Source organism: Callospermophilus lateralis, chromosome 9 (assembly GCF_048772815.1).
Source record: "Callospermophilus lateralis isolate mCalLat2 chromosome 9, mCalLat2.hap1, whole genome shotgun sequence".
NCBI classification, from domain to species: Eukaryota; Metazoa; Chordata; class Mammalia; order Rodentia; family Sciuridae; genus Callospermophilus; species Callospermophilus lateralis.
In genome coordinates, this window is record NC_135313.1 from 446,855 (window position 1) to 468,741 (window position 21,887).

Sequence of the window (21,887 nt, forward strand, 5' to 3'; positions counted from 1 at the left end):
ATCCTGCCAGCCCTCCTCAGCAGGGCACAAGGAGATGGTGATGCTCCCACTGTGAAATCACCTCTCAAACGTATACTTGCTCTCAGCCCGGAAGAAGTAGATGTGGGACTTGAACTGCAGCTTGAAAACATAGTCTTTGTGGATGCCATCAGCCTCCGTGGCCACACTCACACTGTAGCCCAGCAGAGGGAGGCTGGCCAGGGGGTGGTCGTCCTGGGAGACACACAGGGTTCTGGAGACGGCTTGTACACACAAGCCGCAGGCCAGGGAACTAGCCATCCCTGCTCCCTCCCCCAGAGAACCCAGGGGTGCTTTGCCATTGGGCTGTGATCTCTACTTGGAGACCAGTCCAGGCACGTTGCTGAGGCTGACATGGCACTTGCAATCCCCCGGCCTCAGCGTCCTGCGTTGTGGGGACTGAAGGACTATACTTCAGACCCTCTTTTGCAGGTGACGCTGAAGAGCCCAGGCAGGACAGGTGAACACCCGAGCGCCGCCTGGGCCCTGGCTCTGTTGAGCACACGTACCTGATGAGTCTTATAAAAGAACAAACAGAAGTTGGTGAAGACCACCCAGAGCTTCTGCCAGCCGTCACCGTTTTTGAACTTTCTCAGCAGATACCCTGAAAGTTGATTCTGATGGCAAAAAGGGCAGAGGGGCATGTCAGCCAGCAGCCCCTCCCACCTGCCTCCCTGCCACATCCAGGCCCCCTACAGGGACACTAGCAGGACACACAGCCTGGGGACAATGACCCCAGCATTCAGACTGTCCATAGATTTACCCAACAGCAAGGAGAGGACACAGCAGGCTTGGGGTGTGCTGTGTCTGGAAGGTGCTTCTGAGTGCTGCAGGAGGCACCCACCCTCAGGTCAGGACCAGGCCCTGCCCCTCCTGCCCCAGGTGGCTCTGGGGCCTGTGTTCCACAGACAACTTCTGGAGATCAGCAGGGAGCTTACCAGTTCAGGGGAGGAGGAAGGTCCTGCTAGGATCCTGCTCTGATATTACTGACAATAACGGGCCAGGCCTCAGAACCTGCCATGTTCTGGCACAACCCAGGTGACCTGGGGGAGTCCCTGGGCCCCAGCCCAACAGAAAGGAGGAGATGGACAGCCATCAGGCCTGGGGAAGGGAGGGCCAGAGTCCAGAGGGCACTGTCTGGGGCAGTAGGGGCTTTCCTCCATGAGTGCACCAAGGCTGCTGCCCTGAGGCTCTTCTGGGGTCACCCCCAGGACACAGGTAGAGGGGTTCAACTGGATGAGAGGTTTCCCAGCTGACCTGCCAAGGAGGAAGCAGGAAGCAGCTGGCTGTGGCCAAGCCTGGTCACCTGGGACCTTCCTGAGGGCCTGCCCTCGGGGAAGTCTTACGACAGCCATACCTCGACAGCGGCACTGTGGTCAGCTCTGGACACACTCGTGTTCCGATACCAGCACACGTGCATCATGGTGTTGGCCCGGTGCTGGACCTGCCCCTCCAGGGAGCCTCGGGTCCCCCGGGCATCTTCTTCAGACTCCTGCTCCAGTGAGATCTCATCAGAGGACCCTGAGGGGAGCCAGCAGTGTTGGGTGCCTCCTCCCCAGGGCAGCTTCGGGAATGGGCTGTTGGAGCTGGGAGGGTGGGTCTGCCTGGTGGAAGGGAGCATGCAGGAGGCCAGCAGGCTGATGGTGACCAAGGAAAGCCATTTCCAAAAAGCTCCCTGGGGCAGGGTCCTCAGCCATGACTCACTGGGGGCTTGCGTGCACAAGGTGCCCCCTGGCAGCTCCGGGGACGGGGTGTTGCTGCTCCTGGCTGCTTGAATGGCAGCATTTAGGTCCAGCATCCACTTCTCCCTTTCCTGTCGCGTGCTGCAGGGCAGGAGTGGGCTCTGCTCATTCCTCCTGGCTCAGGAGGCCAGGGCAGGTGGGAGCACCTGTCCCAGGCCTGTGGGCCCAGAGCACTGTCAGAATTACCCCCCGGAGCACAGGGAGGAGGGGGAGGGAGGGCAAGCCCTAGAGGATCCGAACTGGGATGGTTTGTTCCAGGAACAATGTTCTGACACTGATTCAGCTGTCACTTCCTATGGGGGATGTGCCCAGGACAGATGCCTGGGTGCTGAGCAGGAGGGGCTGCTCCTGAGAGCGCCATGACCAGGGAAAGGTGCCAGAGTGCCTGGCACAGGCACGCTGCCAGGTCTTCCACCCCCAGCCATTGGCACTTCCCCTTGGCTGGAGGTCCCAGAACACTCGTGCCATGGGAGACCAGCCACCATGGAGACCTGCTGCCTGGCCTGTCCCCCTCAGAGGCCCACCCTTGCTGAGCATTGCAACACCCAGGGTGCAGGGAGTCGGGGGCAACACCGTGGCTAGCTTGCAGAAGGTTCCTGGAGGCCCCCGGCACCCTGGGAGAGGACGCTTCTCTGGCTGTAGAACTTGGAAGCAGAGCTGGTCTCCATGAGAGAGGAGACAGGTCACCCTCCCCACTCAGAGGGGCCTTAGCAGGGAAACTCGATGCACAGAGGGGACACAGGAGGCTCTTACCTGGCTGCCACCACAACTGTCTTCTGTGCTGCATAAATGGTGAAGCAGTAAGGAGCAGCCCATTCGCTCTCGCTCTCCTCCACCTGTGGGTGAGAGGAGGCTGGGGTGGCACCACCAGGATGGGCCGGTGAAGCCCAGACCTGAGGATGGCACCAGCCAGGGAGCCCCTGCTGTCCAAGTCTGCGTGACTACAAGGGACGTGACAGGTGGCAGTTGGTGTCCCCACCCTATGCAGCTGTCACCAGGAGGACAAACTCTGGACCAGAGGGCGCTCAAGTACTTACCGGTGGGTCCAGCACTATCAGCTGAAAATCAAGCAAAGGAGAAGCGTTGAGCTTTTTCACTGTCAGGAAGGAGCTGCAGCTCACAGACCTCACAGAGCCTCACAAGGTCAGATGCACAGAGAAGCCTGCTGCAGCTTCAGGGCAAGTGACCCCAGGACATGATTCCAAAATGGGCATCACCAGGAGAAGTCTGAGAGCAGACACAGCCACCCTCCCAGGAAGGCAAGGTCATCCAGGGATGCTGACGGTCTACACCAGGGGCTGGGGACAGCGTCCATCCCGTCAGAAGGCAGAGTAAGAGCAGTCACCCAGGCTGAGGGGCACACCCATGCCACACCAGCACTGTTGTCACTCCTGCTGGGATCGCCGGACAGGCAAGTCACCAACATGACTAACAGTGACTTTCTCAAGCCAGGGGCCATCATGGAACAGGGGCACACGGTGGCTGGCAGGATGGTGACCACTGACAGCACGGGCCACAGCCTGGATGGGGATGTGGCGGGGGAACAGCTAAGGGATGGCATGGCAGGGATGGGGACGGAGAGATACTAGGGGACAGCATTGATGGGGACAAGGTGGGTGGGGGGACAGGGCAGAGAACAGGACAGCTTGCCAGAAGGAGCCAGGGCACGAGAGCAAGTTCCCGTGTGACACAGGAGAGGGAGGGTGGAGGCCAGTCTGTTGCCTGTCAAGTGAACTCCAGCTGGATCAGTGGGAGGAGAACAGCCACCGCCGAGGAGCCTGCTCAATGGCAGGGGCATTCTGGGTGTGGGCATTTCAGGAGCTCCCCTCACTCTTTGGGCATGCCCTGTGCTGCCCTCCATGCGCCTGATGCTGTTCTAGGACAGACAGGCCACCAGCAGGATGGAGTCAGCTGGGTAAGGCAAAACCAGACTGTGGACTCGGCTACGAGCACGTGCAGCCTGAAGCCTGGCCAGGCGGCGACCACAGGCTGCCCAAGCAGCAAGAGCTCACAGAAAGCAAGGCTGTGCTGCAGGGCCGAGTGCCGGGGGGTGTGGGTCAGCACTGCCCATGGCTGCTCAACCTGCCAGAGGGCAGCGGCAAAGGGGTGGACATCCGTGCCTGTTGCTTTTTTCCTCTGGTGCTGGGTATCTGACTGGGGGGGCACTCTTCCACTGGGCCAGCTCCTCCCTCACTCCTTCTTCTGCGTTGAGAGAGGACCTCGCTGGGTCACAGAGGCTAGCCTGGGACTGTCATGCTCCTGCTCAGCCTCATGGGTGGCTGGGATGCCAGGCGAGGCCATCGTGCCTAGTGACACTGCACTTTCTAAGGCTGTGAGCAGACACATGTTCAGACCATGTTAGTGGACCCGGCCACCAGGGTCCCTGTCCTACAGTGACAAGCAGAGATGCACCAAGACCTTGCCGAGTGCCCCCCACTGTGGGACCTTGAGGATGCCCTAAGGTGTGGGAGAGCCCCACAGTGCTGTTCACCAGTCTGGAGAGCCAGCTCCGCCTGGTGCCCGGGATGGGGGGCCAGCTAAGTGCGCTTGGTGTGCTCCCAGTCAGCACTGACCCCACTGTGTGCCAGAGGACACACTGTGTGCGAGAGGACAGAGTGTGGGGAGAGGCTTGTGCTGCCACTGGGCAGTGACTCGGGACACGTGTGGCCCCAGGGGGGCCAAGTGTTGAGAGGTTTCATCTTACATTGTCAGTTATCTTTTCTATGATAAAAGTGTTTTATTTGTTTAAGTCCTAGGGCTTGAACTCAGGGGCACTTTTATCACTGAGCCACATCCCAGCCCTTTTTATTCTTTGAGACAAAGTCTCACTAAGTTGCTGAGGCTGGCCTAGAAGTAGTGATCCTCCTGCCTCAGCCTCCCACGTGACTGGGTCAAAGTATGGTTTAAAGTCAACTCTAAACCAATGGACCCAGTCCCTGAGCGGCCCCTGGTGGGCAGCAGGCATCAGACACCTACTGCAGGACTGCCTTGGGGCAGAGCGACGAGCCTGGGTGGCGAAGCAGGTCTGCAGGTGAGAGGTCACTGCAGGCAGTGTCCTGGGCTGGGTACGTGCTCCTGGCAGAGCCCGGACATTGGCTGCCGGTCCTTCCCACTCCCAAGACGGAGGCAGGCGCACACGGGACCCACCAGGCAAGGGAGCCTCCAGAGCCTGTGACTGACTGTGCCAAACAAGGCTCTCGAGAGTCAGTCACCAAGAGCATTAAGCCCACAGGACCAGGCAGATGCTGACCATGTTGAAATGAGGCCTCTTCCTCTTGGCAGACAGTACAGCAGCATCAATGGCCAGTGGCTGTCCCAGCCCAGGAGTGTGCTAGGGGTGGACGAAGCACACTGGTGACATGGACGGAAGCACCAATAGCCTGGTGTCCAGCCAGGGTGTGGACACACAGCTTGTGACTGTTGGAAGGGTGATAAGGGCAGCTGGGCAGCTTCCGGTTCTGGAGGAAGGCTGTGCATGCTGTGTGTGTATAGGCAGTGGCCACCAAAGCCCGCTCTGTGCTGGGAGCCAGGACAGGCTGCCCTGCCAAGGGCGGAAAGACCCGACTGGAGGGCCGAACCCTGGGTCATTGCGGAAGCCCAGGTGCCACGAAGCTTTGAACCAAGAAGAGCAGCCCAGCAGGGCTCAGCCCCTGGGTTTGCTGCCCCATGAGACAGGCAGGGTGTGGGCACATCCCTGTGCCCTGGGCCAGCCTGGTGTCACTCACCAGCATGCCGCGGAGTGGAAGGAGACCCCGGATCCGAAAGTGGCTGGTCCCTGCTACACTCTTGCTTGTGTACAGCAACACATCTGAGAACTGAGGACAGGAAGCCTTAGACAAGTGACTAATAAAAAAAGAGACAAAGTTTTAATGTCTTCATGGTCAGACTCTAGTGGACTTTAGGTGGCCACCATGTGATCATCAGTCAGGGCACCTGTCCTGGCCCCCAGCACAGAGGCTGAGTGCAGGAGGTATTTTGGAGGGAAAACACTTTTCTTTCATTTGACCCAGCAGCACAGGAGCAGGCTGCCTGAGGGCCGAGAGCAAGGGCTCTGGCCGGTGCTGACAGGCAGCTCCCCGCCCAATGGTGATGTGGGCATCCCCAGCTGGATCCAGAAGCAGGACAACAAAGGAGACCTGGTGGGAACAAGGACAGCTGGCGGGTCAGGCCTCACGAAGACAGTGCTTCTGGGTCAGCACTGAGTCCTCCTGCTCGCCACCAGACTGTAGGACACCTACGGTCACAGGGGCCTGGAGTGTCCCACAGAAAGGACTGGCCTGGAGGCCTCCTCCCCCTTGGGACATCCCCAAACCCCTGCCCGGCCAGGTGCACAGGCTGCTGACAGTGCAGCCTCCCTGCAGAGCAGCACCCATTCCTCCCCAGGTGCGACTCAGGCTGGGGATGCGGCTCCAGTGGGCACGGGCACCTACCAGGAAGAACATCCTCTGCTGCAGGCCCTTCTTGGTGAGCTTGTGCAGGCAGCCCTCCCGGATGAACTCCTGAAAGACAGCCCACGGCACGCGCTGAGCCCCTGGGCGAGGCCCTCTGGCAGGGCCACCCCACCTTTCAGCAGCCCAACAGAGCGGTGCCAGAGGTCGGGCTGCTGCATTCACTGCCCGTTCGGGCACGCGAACGACACACAGCCCTGTCAGGTGGCCAGCAGCTGCACTTGGAGGTGTGCGTTGAGCCTCGAGGACATGTCCACACGTAGACCCCCCCACATGTGGGTGACCACAGCAATGTCCTGCAATGGAGGCCTGCACATAGGGCCTCAGCAAGGAACAAGGCTCAGGCACGCTGCAGAGGGCAGGAACCTACAGGAAGGGCCACTAAGGGGCCCCATCACACCGTGCGCCTAGAATAGGTGCCCCAAGACATCATGACAGTGCTGCCAGGGATGGGTGTGGGACCGGGAGTGCAGGGACCCTGTCTGACCTGCCACAATCGTCCTGCATGGTCACCACATGATGCCCAGTGCCCCTGGCTGCCTCCCATGCAGCTGCTCAGTATGCTGTCAGACTGGGCATGTAGCCCGCTACCGGGTGCCAGGAGCACAGCTGACCACGGTGCCCTCTGACTGACTCTTAGGGCTATGCTGTTAGGAAGTTGCAGCAGGCACACTGTGTGGCCCCGACCTGCCCACCTCCCCTTTGGCCCCCTCGTGGTGCCTGTGGTCAACCCTTCCACATGGCAGCTCCTAAAGCAGGGTGACCCACTGCCCGGGGCTGCGCACACTTGCTGGGTGCCGAGTGTGTGCTGAATTAGTGAACACACTGAAGACCGCAGACCTGCCCAGCTGGAGGGAGGCCGCTGGATTCCCTGGACAAACGCTCAGGTGGAACACAGCAGGTAGCTCCCACTCACCCTCCCGGGGGCGACCAGGCTGTCCACGCCCACCAGCTCCCGCTGCAGCTCCATCAGCTTCTGCAGGTTCTCCAGGCGGGTGAGGCTGTGCTGGAGCGTGGTGGTCACCTCTGTAATGGCCTTCAAGGCGTCTGCAAGGAGAGGGTCCTAAGCGCAGGCCCCAGAGTGGTGTGGACGAAGCCCCCCGCTACTCCCTTGTGCGGAGTAAGCGTATAAAAGGCAGTTTTAATCCGGGGCATGTCTCCTCAGCCCCCTTCAGGGACTGCTGCCCACGGCCACAGGCACCTGCACAGCAGGCACAGACTCCTGCAGACACCCCAGAAACCTCAGCATGCTCCCCCGACAGGGCCGGCCACCACCGCTGCTCAGTGGGGAAGAACAGGCTTTAGGAGCGTTCCTCAGGGAGAGGTGCCGAGGGGCTCTGCAGCACGTCAGGTGGACGCTGCCTAGACACCACAAGAAGAGCAGCCACCCAGTCTGCGCCGGCCAGAGCTGCCGCTGACCTAGTCCTGCTCTCTGGCTACTGCTACCAGGAGCATGGTGATACCCGTCCCTTACAGGGACCCCTCCCCTTTGCAGGAACCTCTTCCTTCCTGGCCACAGCCCTCAGGGTCCCACCACCTGTGGCAGGACAAGGTCCACAGCCTCAGCCACCTCCTCTGCATGGCTACCCACACTTCCAGAGGAGAGAGCCAGCTAAAAGGGAGGCACTGGGGAGGCCATCTCCTGTCAGGACAGGGACAAGCAGCAGGGGTGCCAGCATGGTCCTCAAGTGTAGGGCCCATAGCTAGCATCTGAACCGTCCACGCTCCCAGCTCCCCTCCCAGTCAGCTTGGGCTGCAGCTCCCCCCTGGCCTCTTTAGCTCTATAGCCTCTGGGTACAAGGCGGGCTACATGCCCAGTCTGACAGCATGCTGAGCAGCTGCAGGGGAGGCAGCCAGGGGCACTGGGCATCATGTGGTGACCATGCAGGACGATTGTGGCAGGTCAGACAGGGTCCCTGCACTCCCGGTCCCACACCCATCCCTGGCAGCACTGCCATGATGTCTTGGGGCACCTATTCTAGGCGCATGGTGTGATGGGGCCACTCAGTGGACAGAGGCAGATACAGAAGCTCATAGGCCAGGCCTATGAGCCTGCCTTGGACAGGACCCAGAGGCCGCCCTGCTCTCAGATGCTATATCTAAAGGACACAAGGCTGAGGGCTAGGACTGCTGCTTGGGCTCTGTGCTGCCCTTGGGCTGGCTCTGGAATCTGCCGGAAACCGGGCACACACTTCAGACCCGGTCACTGTGCCTCCCCAGCAGCCACAGGGCCAGCACGCTGTATCCCTGACAGGTCAACACACTGCACACTCTGAAACCACAAGCCGCTTCTCCAGCCCCAAAGGTGCCCCTCTTCCAAATACAAGTTCTCAGGAAGGCCCCGCAAGGCTGCTGGTCCCCAGGCACACCTGGGCCTGCTCTCCAGACACACCGATGGGCGCGACCAGAGCCTGGCCTGGGCCTACCCACAGGGCACGCCTCCTGCAGAGGACCACCCTGCCAGCACGTGGGGTCACGGCAGGGAGACACCCAGAGGGGCTGCTGGCATCTCACACATCTGACTTCTCCTTTCAGCAGGCCAAGAGGGGGGGACTGTCCACTCCTGCAGCCTGTTCCCCTGGCTCGTCAGGAGGCACCTGCTGACGTCATGTGGCCAGAAGGAAGCGCCCTGCGTTTTCCATCTGCATTGCCAGGACAATGGCGATCTCCTACACTGGATCTAGGCTGGGTCAGAAGGCGTGCGTGTTGGTGAAAGGAGTCCATGTGCGTCACCTGGCTGTCACCTGGCCCAAAGCTACAAGTTTCAGAGCCAAGGCTTCCAGGACAGGAATACCCACAGGAGACAGGCCACTCTGCGGGGTGTGTGGCTGTGCACCTTCGGTGGCTCTGGGGCCCTGGGTTAGGCTGTCCCCTTGTGGCCCCACACCCTGTGGCTCTGCGCTGTTGACACTTGGGCTGGGAAGGGCCTGTGGTTGGTGGAGCAGGAGGAGGGCCACCTGCCTGTAGAGGCCTGCCCCCATCCCCTTCCAGCTGCAGAGAGGACCACTGACCACTCTGTGGCTCTCCTGGGTGGACCAGCAGAGGGGCCTCTCCTGCCCCACTCACCGCGGCAGTCGGCATGATCCCGGTGCCCGGGTGGGTGGTGCTGGCACAGGCGGCTCAGCAGCAGACGGTAGCGCACCAGCCGCTGGAGGGGCTTCAGCAGGAACGCGCTGAGAGGCAGGTAGCAGACCTTCTGGAGCTCAAACTCTTTGTAGAGCAGCTCCAGCTTCCTGCAGTGCTTGGTGGCCTTGTCCAGTTCCGTCAGGACCTCGTCGTGCCTTTGGAAGTAGCTGGTGAGCTCCTATGGAGACACAGAAGGGCAGTGTGCAGGGGAGAGCCACAGGGCCTTTGCATGCCTTCACACTCCACCCTGACCTGCCGCTCCACAGTGTGCCCGCTGCTGCTCCATGCCCATGCCCACTGCCCACATGCTTCCTGTGGCCAGTGGAGGATGGCAGGGCTGCACTTACCTTGCAGGGCACAGCAGGTGAGTGCTGGCAGGGATCAGGAAACCCACTCAAGCTCTACCAGGCCCTAGTGCCCCCACCCAGGAGGTCTCAGAGTGGGGCTGAGGAGCCGCTCGGCTGCTGGAGAGGGCATTGCGTTTTTTCTTCAGGCTGAGAGTGAACCAGGGCGCTCTCCCACTGAGCTGCTCCCCAGCCCTCCACAGGTGCACTGTGCCATGCCTCGGCCTCCCAGCAGCTGGTCCCAGACGGGTGTCACTGTGTCCCCTCCACGCCTTACCTTTTTCCTTTCTCCCAGCACTAAGGACTGAACCCAGGGGCTCTCCCACTGAGCTGCACCCCAGGCTTTTTTCCTCTTGAGACAGAGTCTCACCAAGTTGCCCAGCTTGTGATCCTCCTGCCTCGGCCTCCATGTTGCTGGGATCACAGGCGTATGCCACCGCTGGGCCCAGCCATATCTGGCGTCTTAATAACACGCCAGTGCACACAGGTTGTGACTGCTACACAGACCAACAGGTCAGACTAGACCAGTCCTCCTTCTAGAGGGCTTCAGTGGACACAGACGGCCTGCGTGGTCTAATGAACTGGATTACAAGATGTGTGCATAGTTCAATTTCCGGTTAATGCAAGTGCTGAGGGACAGAACTTCCTGTTACCCTGGCACAGAGGCCCACCAGGGTGTCCGGCAGGAGGGCCATGGGCAGGCTGGCGGGCTCAGGTAGCCAGTGCTGGCTCTCAGGTGCGGGTGTGGCCAGAGCCCCAGCTGCAGAGAGCCCAGGGGAGCCCGACTGTGGTGCTGCCTCCTCAGCCACCAGTGACTGTGGGCAGCTGGAGGGACAGGGCCGGAGAGCCCCTCCCCGGTGCGCTCCCTCCTCTCAGGAGGACACCTGAGACAGGAGCCGGCAGCCTTCAGCCCCGCAGGGCTCCAGCGGGCGTCCCAGCCCTGGCGGGGCCCAGCTGACGCCTGCGGGGGGCACCCTGGACTGCCCGGGGTCTGCCACGGCTATTCCCGGAGCTTGGACGCTGCTCTCAAGGAACACAGTGTGGGGGCTGCTCTGAAGAGGGGTGTCCTGAGACGAGACCTGTCCTTGGGAGGGTCAGAGCTGCTCCTGCCCCGAGGGGCCCGTGTCCAGGAACTCGCCTGGGTGTCCTGTGGAGGGGCAGTAGCCCCAGAACTGCGGAGCTTGAGGGGACCCTTCTGAGGATGCTGTCCTTCTGCTGTGGAAGAAGCCACTCGGGGGACCCTGTCCCAGAAGAAGGCTCTCTTGAGGGGTGCTCTACATTGAATGCCCCACTTTGAGGAAGCACACCAGGGGACAGTGTCTGAGAGGACCCTGACGGGAAGAGCACTGCTGGGGAGGCCCATCCTGGCACCCTGTCCTGGGCCTGCGGCGAGGACGTGGCAGGCAGCCTTCCGGGGACAGGCTCTGTGCTGGCACCGCAGTGCCGGGGGACAGCCTGAGTCTCCATGGAGGCCTGCCTACCTTTAGCTGGCGCATGGCCGGAAGCAGGATGTCTCCGATGCGCTGGTGGTCACCTTGCGTGTTGGTGCTGGGGGGAACCTCCCTGGAGGGCAGAGGCAGAGGGTCAGCAGCCAGAGGCCTGTGAGGAGGCCAGGCTGCATGGCCAGGGGCTGAGAGGCCAAGGGCCTTGGCCTGGCAGACACTGAGGCGCCTGGAGTTCTCTGGACAGTGTGGCAGGAGAGCAGGGCTGCACACTGCCCACCCCCAGGGTCCACGCACACTTCAGTGGGGGACGGCCCCTTTGGACAAGTCCCTGAGTGGGGAGTCTCTGAGGGCAGTGGTAGTGACCAGAGCATGGGCCACGGGGTGCAGAATTAAGGGTGTAGGGTTGCCCCTGCAGGGCCCACGGCCAAGGCCCAGGGTGTGCAAGGGTCTGGGACCCGGGAGTCGGGAGATGGTGGGGCCGGGTACAAGGCACTGTTACCAGAGTGCCAGCCTGTGCTCCACCTCGCGCAGGAAGCCTCTGTGGAACTTGTAGACGGGGTCGATGCTGGAGAAGAGCAGGGTCATCAGGGCCGCGGACATGGCACCCTCCTTGGCCACGGCGCTGCGGAACCACTGTGGGAGGAGGCAGAGCTGCTGGGGACCGAGAGGCCAGGTCTGAGGTCCGTCACCATGGGCGCCCAACGTGGGGTTCCACCACTGCCCGTGGGCTGGGCTCAGCTCCAGCCCTCCTCTCCACTGACCATCCAGCTTTCAGAGTATCAAAGTAATTCTGGGCCAAAGTTTCAAAAGGATGCCTTCCCCAAACTCTGGCCCAGGGCTTGGCTGTGACTCTTCCAACCTTTCCTCGGTACTGCAGACTGAGCCCAGAGCTCACACGTGCGTGGCCAGTGCACCTCGCACACTCCCAGACTGTCCCAGCTTTTGAAGTGGGTGTGGTGGCGCAGGTTTGTAATCCCAGAGACTCAGGAGGCTGAGACAAGAGGAGTGCAAGTTCAAGGCCAGCTTCAGCAACTTAGGGAGGCCCTGTCTCAAAAAATAAAAGGGTCTGGGACATAGCTCAGAGGTTAAGTGCCCCTCAGTTCAACCCTTAATACCAAAAAGAAAAAAAAAATTTGAGACAGGGTCATGTTAAGTTGCCAAGACTAGGCTTGAAGTTGTGATCCTCCCTCCTCAGCCTCCAGAGTCACTGGGATTCAGGAGTGGCCACCACACCCAGTGACATGTGTCTTAAAGCACATGTGCACGTCCCGTGGTCGTAAGAGGAGTTTTTCAGGATGGAGCCTCTGTGTATGTTTAGACTTCAGAGGTTAAGAAAGTCACAGTGACAAGGACGGAGGAGCATACCACAGTGAGCACTTCTAGATCCTTCAGATACGTCCGTTCTGTAGCAAGAATCTCCTTGGCTATGAAATAGGCCTCGTCTTCTGGCATGAGCTGAAAGAAGCAGAGGCGGCCATGAGCCTGTGTCTGAGGGGTGGCCAGCCTTTGACTTCAGGGGCCGGGGCTGTGACACCTGCTTTCTTCTCTCAGCCCCGTCATGGGTCTTGGCTTGGATTCTTGCAGGGAATCCCTTCCAAGCACCACAGGCACAGTCGGGCCCGGGGCACCTCCTCACGTGGCCTCTCACTTTGTGCTATTCTCTTGGAGAAAAGAGTTGCTGTTCAAGCCTCAGTGAGCATCTCAGCTGGGACTCACCCGGTTTGTGGTGGGTTCCTGTGGACACGCTGCAGCCATAGTGCAGCTGGGGGTACAGCTGTGGGTGTCGGACAGTGTGTATGAGGTTGTGAGAGACAAAGTCACTGAAATGACCAAGCAATACGCTCCACAGCCTGAACGTGGCCCAGGGGCTCCAGGTCTCCGCCCCCGGCCATCTCCTCCTGCATGCTGGCTCTGCCCCGAGCCTGCTCAGCACACCTGGCCTTGGGGTGCCGTGTCCCATCCTGGGGCCCCCCAACCTGACGCCTCTGCTGGCCCTGCACAGTGCCTGTTCTCACAGCTCCTCTTGACCACAGGGTTCCTTGGGTGGACCACCCCTCGCCCCCTCCAGGCAGGCACCTGGGATGTACCTCGAGTCCCTGCCCACCAGGAGCTGGCCACCCCAAGAGAAGACAGGAGAGGAGCAGCACTCGGAAATGATGGGGGCGCCTCACGCCCTGCAGAAGGTGCATGGAGACCAGCAGGCCCAGCAGGTAGATCCTGAGCTGCAGGGAAGGGGCAGCTCCAGGCCAGCCCGCGGAGCAGGCCCGAGGGGAACGTGAAGGGGCCATGCGAGGGGCTCCTGGGGAGGCAGGCCATCTGCCTTCTGGGTGGGCTGGGAATGCACTCGGGCCCCAAGATGTGAGCCGAGCAGCACACAGGGCGGAGCTGTGGGGGCCTCTGCACCAGCCCAGGGAGGGGACCAAGCCAGGTGGGATGCACAGCAGGCCTTGGCCTAAGCCAAGGAGAGACCAGACCATAGAGGGAGGTCCACGTGGCTTCAGAGCAGCAAGAGGGTGCAGCACAGAAGCCAGGTCCTCCAGCATGGAGCCATGTCTTCTCCTCTGTGCACCTGCCTAGTCCAAGATGGGCTGTGACAGCCTTCAGAGCCCAGGGACGGAAGGCGACAGGCGCGCCCATCTCAGGTGTGCAGCCCCCAGGGAGGGGAGGCCACAGCCGCAGAGCTGGGTCCTCCCTGCCGTCCTCTCCTCTCAGCTCTCCCCAGGTGCCCGGTAGCCAGGTGTGGCCCTGGTCCTGCCATTTCCCCCTGGAGGCCCCAGCCATACCTGGGGTGCTGGCCCTCCTCTCCAACACCCCAACCTTCACACTTTGTTTTTTGTGCTATTGAAATTGACTCATTCAAATTAAAATTCAGTAAAATCTTTTTAAAAAGTCCTCGCACCACTTGGATTGCTACATACCCTGGGGTCAGCTCTGTCCCCAAGAGGTCCCACCTTCCCAACAGGGATGCCAAGGGTGGACGCCCCACAGCTGAAGGCCCTCATCGTCGTCACCTCTGAGAGGGGTCCATAAGCAACAGCCTGACTCCCAGCCCCAGGCCAGCTCCTGGCCCTGGGACAGAGATGCCCACACAGTCCAAGGAGAGTCACTGGTGGGCCTCTCTCCCCAGTGCCACCCCACTGCAGGGGTGCCCAGGGGTAGGTGGCCTGTGGCTCATCCACCCATGGAAGCCCAATCAGGGGCAGAAAGCACCAGAGCCACAGGGGTCTGCCCCCAAGCCACAGGCCAGCCGGGCTCCCAGCCAGGGGCACGTGGGTGTGCGAGAGCCTCTCGGGAAGCACGGTTCCCACGGAGCCTGGCCACCTGCCTCCACAGGAGGTGCCGCACAGCCTCCAGCCCCGAGGGCCAGTCCTCACCAGTCTCCACCAGGAAGGCGGGCGGGCCAGCACTGGGCACAGGGCCTCCTGACCCAGCTGAGCAGGCAGGTGCACACAGAGGCTTGAGCAGGCTGGACCCTGTGACCATGCTGACCTGTGTCCACTGAAGCTGCTGGCCCTGTGGAGAGTCCCCATGGAGTCGGGGCCAGGCTCCCCTTGGCCACGCACTTGCTGGGACCCCGGATCTCAGGACCAGCACAGAGGGCCTTCAGGAGCTGCAGGCCCACCTGGGAGCTGCATCTACCTCATGGCCCCGCAGGCCAGCAAGGCACTGCCCTGAGGGACAGTGGTGAGGGAAGGGCCACCCACACTGGAGATGGGCCTTGCTGTGCAGACCCAGACATGTGGAAGGGCACCCTGCTGTCCCTGTGGAGAAGTGGCCGTGGCAGACCCAAGCCAAGGGCTCTCCCTCTGAGTGGTCCTGTGCCCCATCTCCTGTCCTGTGGGGACTACGGGCTTCTCCTCTCTCAGGGCCAGGCCGGTGGGCTCCACGCATCATCACCCTACCAATCTGAAGAGTCTTATCTTGTGACACAGTCAGTGACAAACTAAAGCTGTTTCGCACACAGATTTTCTCCAAGCCATTTTTGTTTTTGAACCAAAGAAACATTGAAATAAAAATGTTGTTGAGTTTCCAAAGTAAATAAAATAAATAAGCTGTCCACAAGAAATCCCCTCACTGCCCACACCAGCTGTCCATGGACATCCAGCAGCTCTCAGACAGCACGGGCACCTGCCGTGGTCTGACTGCCGGGGAGCCTCAGGCCCCCGCCTGGAAGGTCGCAGGCACCGCCCCTGCATCCCCAGCCCTTTTAAAGCCCAGAGGCCTTGGGCCGGCAAGATGGCAGGTATGAGCCACTACACCTGGGGGACCCCTTGTCCCCAGGGCCAGCACCGTCCAGAGCTCACTGCTCTAAGCTCATTTGTCCCTAGATCTTTCTGGTGTGCAAAACGGCAGCCCTAGGTGGGCCCAGCTGACAGCCTCCCACAACACTGCCCCAGCTGCAAGGGGAGGCCAGGAGAGTGGAGGCCGCCCTGGCCACTGACAGTCCTCCTCAGCCCACGATTCAGAACTCCTCTGCTTGCTCACTGTCCACTGCAGACCCAGTGTGCACCCTCGGCAGATACCCCGGGGCACCGTAAGCCTGCAGTCTGCCCACTGCACTGCCCCACCCCTCCCCCACTTGCCCACCAGGCCTCACCTCCGACAGCAGCCTGACCCCAGTCAGCCCCACCATGCCGAGGTCTTCTCCCAGTGACTTGCCCACCAGGCCTCACCTCCGGCAACAGCCTGACCCCAGTCAGCCCCACCATGCCGAGGTCTTCTCCCAGTGACTTGCCCACCAGGCCTCACCTCCGACAGCAGCCTGACCCCACTCAGCCCCACCATGCCGAGGTCTTCTCCCAGTGACTCCACCATCAAGGTGGCAGGAGGAGGGGCAGGGGCAGGGGAGGCTGGAGGGTGAGGTCAGGCAGAGTTCCCAGGCCCTGCCTGGCAGCTGGGACTCTGCAGCCAGAACTGTGGTTGAATGAGAAAGGGTGGAGAGTCCCGGGCAGATCCTGCTGGGAGCCAGGGCAGCTCCCAGCCCCGTCCAGTAGAGCCCCGTCCAGCAGCTCCCCAGCCTACCTTGTGCAGAGGTTCCTCCTGGTCCTGGGTCTGGGCTCCAGCAGCCTCACTGAGGGCAGGGCTCAGGAGGGGGCCCAAGCCCTGCTCGGCTGGGCCCAGAGCGACCTGCAGTATGGGGTGCAGGCTCATGGGGCTCCTCTGCCTGGAGGGAGAAGGCTGAGCACCGTCCACAGAAAGGCCTGGAATGAATGGGGCAGGTGGAGTGAGATGAGAGGCCTTCTGGAGGGAGTGGGGACGCCTGTCCTGAAGTGAGATAAGAGCTGGGCAGAGGGCTGATGGCCCAGAGAGAGGTGTGGACCCAGGGCCCTGGCAGCAGGTCCCAGGGCCTCTCTCTGCTCTGGAGATGTACTGTGATGGGTCTCCCCAGGAGGTCAGCACCCAGGCCAGAGTCAGAACCATCCCCCGGCAAGTCTGGGCCAAGTGCATCTCCAGTGGGGCTGTGCATGGGCTCAGCTCCTGGGGTTTGCATCATGAAGACTTTGAGGATCATCCCGCACAGGCAAAGAAAGCTTCCCCACCCACTGCAAGCTGTGCTTTGAACAGAGAGGCTCATCCTGAGCCCAGTTCTAGGGAGACCACTGAGGGCTCTCTCCATCAGTCACTGCAAAACAGAGATTTCCTTTTTGTTGTAATTCTCAAAGGTTTGTCCCTACTATTTCCTATGGGAATATCAGTAATTAGGTGCCAAATTTTAAAGATTTTTTTTTTTTTGTATCAGGGATTGAACTCAGGGGCACTTGGCCACTGAGCCATGTCCTCAGCCCTATTTTGTATTTTATTTAGAGACAGGGTCTCAGTGAGTTGCTTAGCACATCGCCATTGCTGAGGCTGGCTTTGAACTCGTGATCCTCCTGCCTCAGCCTCCCGAGCTGCTGGGATTACAGTTGTGCACCACTGTGCCCCATTGAAGACCTATTTAAAGCAGGTTTCATAGGAGAAATCTAAATGATGTTTAGAAGTCACCAAAGGTAGGGCTGGCTTGTGGCTCAGTGGTGGAGCACCACATTAAAAAAAAATGAATAAGGGTATTGTGTCCACCTACAACTAAACATATATATATTTTTTAAAGTTACCAAAGGTAGACCTGTGTCACCTCCAAGGGGGTGCACTGCCACGGCACCTCACTATGAGGGTGGGTCAGCTTACAGGATGCTGGAGAGGGGCCCTGCACCCCACCCACGCTGGCCGCCAAGCCAGCCCTCCACTGTGGCTGGAGCCCAGGGCATCACCCAGTGCCAGTTTCTAAAGCCAGTACATGTTTTGTTGACCGCTGCACATGTAACTGAGCAGGGCAGCTTCCTGGAGGGGAGCAGTGGCATGCGCAGGTGCGCTGGCTGCCACACGGCCGGCCGAGAGGCCAGCCCCCCAGCGTGCCGCAGTGCAGGAGGAAGGCCTCACTTCCCATTGACAAACGCAGACAGCTGGAAGACCTTGCCCGCTGCGAGGAGTCCTTGGAACTTCTCTCTGTGACTTCCACAAGACACATTTACACACAAGGAAATGCTGACAAGGCCTAGTCATCATCACCATATGAAGTCACTAAGGACCGACTTATCAGAAACGTGCTTTTATTGTGCACTTAGTTAAATATGCTCAGCAGTGTCAGTGACCTCAGGTGCCCACTGCTGTCCAGAGATGCTCTCTGTCACTCCTGGAGTCAGATGGAAGTGGTGCTCATGCCACCCTGCAGCACAGTCACCTCTGTGCTGCGGAGACTGGACAGAATGGCATAATGAGGTCGTCTTAAGTAATTAGAATTCAGAGAAAACTCTAGATGCTACTAATGACTTATTGTTTTGGTGCTGGGGTTTGAACCCAGGGACACTTAGCCACTGAGTCACATCCCCAGCCCAGTTATTTTTTATTTTGAGACAGGGTCTAGCTAAGTTTCTCAGGCCCCAGCTAAGTTGCTGAGGCTGGCTTTGAACTCACGATCCTCCTGCTCAGCCTTGCTGAGAGATTACAGTGAGTCCCACTGCACCTGGAAAGCCACAGTATTTTGTACTCATCACTTATGAAAACAAGTCAAAGCTCACAGGTGTGGTGGTGCACACCTGTAGTCCCAGCAACTGAGGCGGCTGAGCCAGGAGGATCCCAAGATCCAGGCCGGCTTCAGCAACTTAGGGAGACCCTATCTCTAAGATGTAAAAAGACTGGGGACGTGGCTCGTGGTTAAGTGCCTGTGAGTTCAACCCCCACTTTACTCTTGGGCCCCAGGGCTCTGCACTGGGCTTCCCTGAAGGAAGTTCAACCAAGGGAGCTGCAGACTCGACTGTGTCTGAGTGGACTGGGCGGGTGTGGCCTGGGCTGCTTGCTGGGCTGGCAAATGGGCTGCAGCCAGCATGGGGAAACAGGGTCATCACAGCAGAAAGCAGCCTTTAATGAAGACGTCCTAGTGGAAGGACACCCCCCTGCAGAGCAGACTCTTCATGCGGAACACAGCACTCGGTTCTGTGGAGGCCGAGTCATCATATGATATTATTATATTATAAAAACTTTCTATTTCACAAAACTTGTCAACTCGAAATTTAGGGAATGGATGAAATGTATCACAAACGCCATTTAACATTTTAAAAAATTGTTTGGCAAACCTTATAAATCATACCTACTTCTGATCACAGCAACACACACCCCAGGTGAGGAGTGCACCTGTGGGGAGACACTTGTCACCAAGAGGTGGTGGGTGTGTGCCTTCCCAAGCACAGGCAGTGTGACACAGGCTCTGGGCACCATGTGCCCGGCACAGTGTCGTTGTCACTCAAGCTCTCTCAGCTGGAGGTGCCACTGCATGGCACCCAGGAGGAAGCAAGCCAGGGACGGTGGCTTAGCAGCTGCTCTCCACCAGTGACCAGTGACTGGCAACGGCCGAGGCAGACGCAGGCTCTGCCCCTGGGGCCTGTGGGGAGGTCCCTGTGGGCCCACCTGTAGGCCCACCTGTCTGTGAGCCTGCTCCTCACAAGCGCACCCCAACGCGTGGCTAGCAGGAAGGTGTCTTGAGAACTTTCAAAATGCCGAGTATCATCTTCGGTACCACAGGGTCTGTCCAGCCTCCACTGACATGGGAGAGCCGACACCAGGCATCTGTAAGAGCAGCTCCCCATCCGAGCTCTGAGAGGCAGGAGGACTGCCAAGAGCGAATGCTTGTCACCCACAGTTGAGAGGTCACGTGGACAGCAGTGGGGGCCTGCTGAGCGCTCCCTGAGGGCCATGCTGCGGTGGCAAGGTGTGACCGACTGTCAGCAGGGGCACTCTGTGTTTTCTGACGCTCCTCCTTGAGGCCCTTGTCATCTAGCTGGAGACGCAAGGGGGGAAGGGGTCCAAAGCCCCGAGGGCAGCACCCAGGATCTGCTCTCAACTGTACACTCTCCTTTAAAACTCTCTACCAAGCCATCCTTGAAAGTATGTGCTGCTAGTGGAGGAAGAATCAGCTGCTATTTGGCAAAATTCAAGGTCAAGTTGAAGGTTAATCAGAGTGGGTGGTGCAAGCAACAGACACGTGCATCATCTTGAACAGAGCCGGCTGATCCCGGAGAGGAGGGCCTGGTGCGCAGGTCCTGAGAGTCAGCAGAGGGGCACTTTGGATTCCCTCTTGGACTGTACTCAGAATCTGGGTCAACTGTGAAGGTGAGATCCATCTGGCTTCCGATCACCTCTGCCAGCCCCCGTCAACAGATGCCTCTTCCCAGAGCTGTCTGCAGCCAGCGGAGGTGGGCTCCGGAGGGGCCAGCTGCTCAGGGCAGGGGCTCCCGTGAGCACCTTGGCTGCTCCTCCCAATTCTGTTCTACATAAACAAGGCTCTTTCCTCATAAAGACAGCAACACATTCTTCAAGAACCTTCAGTTGCTGCTTTCAGGGTGTTCTACACCCACACCACCCTTCATAGTGCCCCTGGCTGCCCCACGGCCTTTGCCCTGCTCCCTCAGCTGCCCTGCAGGGTGACCGCATTCCCCTGCAGCTTGCCAGAATCGCCATCAGGACTGGGGCCACCTTCAAAGGCCAGGTGCACCCAAGCTCTGCCCTCCCCGTCTCCCGTCCCACCCCCACCTCACTGCATGGACTGCAAGGGCGTAGCCCGGGAGAGAGAACTCAGCTAACCAAGGGGCGTCCAAATCCTCCCCCACGTCCTCAGGTCGAGGCCGGGAGGCGGGGGTGTGGCCGAGGCCATACAGTGTGCATTGCACTAGCAGAGAAGTGCCTGTCAGCCCCTGCTGGCACAGTGCCAAGCAGCCAGAGGGCCGCCCGGGACACTACCCGAAGGGGCAGCACAACCATGCAACCCACCTGGGCAGGATGGGTGCCCCAGACCCGCCCAGCAGAGCCTCCTAGAGAAGCAAGGCCTGGCTCAGCTCCAGCCACAGGGTGCAGGCCCTGGCCAGGAGGCAGGGAGTGGGCCCTGGGGCCACCTCACCTTTTTTTATAGTGGAGCCAAAATACTCACTCACATTCTTATTTTATACTGTTCTTTCAAATAAAGGGATCTGGTACAAAAGGAAGGAAACAAAGAACAAGAAATGGAGCCAGGCATACCAACCCGGAGCACAGTCGGGCGCTGGGCAGCCGTCCAGACCCACTGCAGCTAGGGCTGTGGGCTCCTGTGCCCAGGCAGGGGCTCCAGGGCTTTGGTATTTTTGTCCTAATAAAACTGCGGGGGGGTGGGGGGGCTGGGTGGAGCTCTGCTGGCAGCGCCCTGCACCCAGCCCTGGTTCCACCCCTAGCTCTGCAAACAAAACGGAATGAAATGAAGTGAAAAGCCATACTGAGGGCCTCCTCCTAAAACTCTGAGAAGTGCCCTGTGACCAGAAAGGGACGAAGAGTGTGGATGGTGCTCACCAGGAAGATGTGCCTCAGAACCCACGGCTGTGAAGCAGGGCCCGCACGTCACCATTTGCTGTCATGCTGCGAGGGAGGCCGAGTTGGGATGGCTTTGAAGCACTTTCTTGAATCAAGATCTATCCAGGGATGTCCTTCTAGGGGACTCACTTTTCAGGGTCACTCTCCTGACCGGGAGCGGCAGGCACTGGGCAAGTTAGCAGGGAGCAGACCCACGTGGCAGGGGCCTGAGCTCCTGACCTGTCTGTCCCCTCTTCTGAGGCTGTGGGGTCTGGAGTTTGCCCCGACCCTGAGCGCTACCCCTCTGCGAGCTGTCCCATGGCCCTCTTCCCACCTGAGGCTCCAGGTGGGCTGTGTGCCTCCCGTCCCAGTCATGGGTGCTCACTGACCATGCTGCCATGGGGTGCCATGTGCCTCGAGCCCCCAGGGGCAGCCACCACTGCTCAGATGTGTGGCGCAAGCAGCTAGAGCCATGGTGTGAGCACCAAAGGGAAAGGCCAGAAGCCTGTCCCCAGGGCTCTGCTCCCAGGGCTCTGCTGCCACGGCTCGGCTGCGGAGGAGGAGGGCAGGGTGTCCCTGTGCACCCAGGGCATGAGCAGGAGGCCAGGGGGACAGCTCCCTGGGGGCAGCAGAGCTTGCCGAGAACCCCAGGGCTGCCCTCGGGGGCAGGTTCCCGCTAGCCACCTGGGCCTCATGGGGGTCAGCACACTCTGCGCAGGACGTGTGCCTCTGGGGTGCTCATGGGCCTGGAGTGTGGGGTGGGGGCTCAGCAGACCACAGCTTCCTGCGCCCACCCCTTCACAGGTGCCAAGCCCAGGGCGGGCAAGAGCAGAAGGCACCGAAAGAGTGCCAAGACGCAGCAGAGCAGCCGGGGTGCCACTCGGTGCTCTGCAGCCCAGGGTGGAAGGAGAC

The 21,887-nt window shown here is 60.1% G+C and overlaps 1 protein-coding gene across 8 annotated transcripts in view; it reads right to left on the minus strand.

The window, feature by feature from the left end:
* Positions 1–21,887, minus strand: part of Farp2 (FERM, ARH/RhoGEF and pleckstrin domain protein 2) — a 94,261-nt gene that overhangs the window by 3,945 nt on the left and 68,429 nt on the right. For 3 of the 8 annotated variants that reach the window (XM_076866594.2, XM_076866595.2, XM_076866596.2), the window contains exons 14-27: positions 16,146–16,324; positions 12,489–12,578; positions 11,623–11,756; positions 11,160–11,241; positions 9,275–9,512; positions 7,125–7,255; positions 6,191–6,259; positions 5,486–5,575; positions 2,798–2,818; positions 2,514–2,596; positions 1,723–1,841; positions 1,376–1,539; positions 528–635; positions 62–213 (exon numbers count right to left, since the gene is read on the minus strand). In XM_076866594.2, the coding sequence (XP_076722709.2) occupies positions 62–213; positions 528–635; positions 1,376–1,539; positions 1,723–1,841; positions 2,514–2,596; positions 2,798–2,818; positions 5,486–5,575; positions 6,191–6,259; positions 7,125–7,255; positions 9,275–9,512; positions 11,160–11,241; positions 11,623–11,756; positions 12,489–12,578; positions 16,146–16,324 (1,660 nt within the window). The other 5 variants (XR_013092345.2, XM_076866597.2, XM_076866598.2 and 2 more) reach the window with 5 other exon arrangements.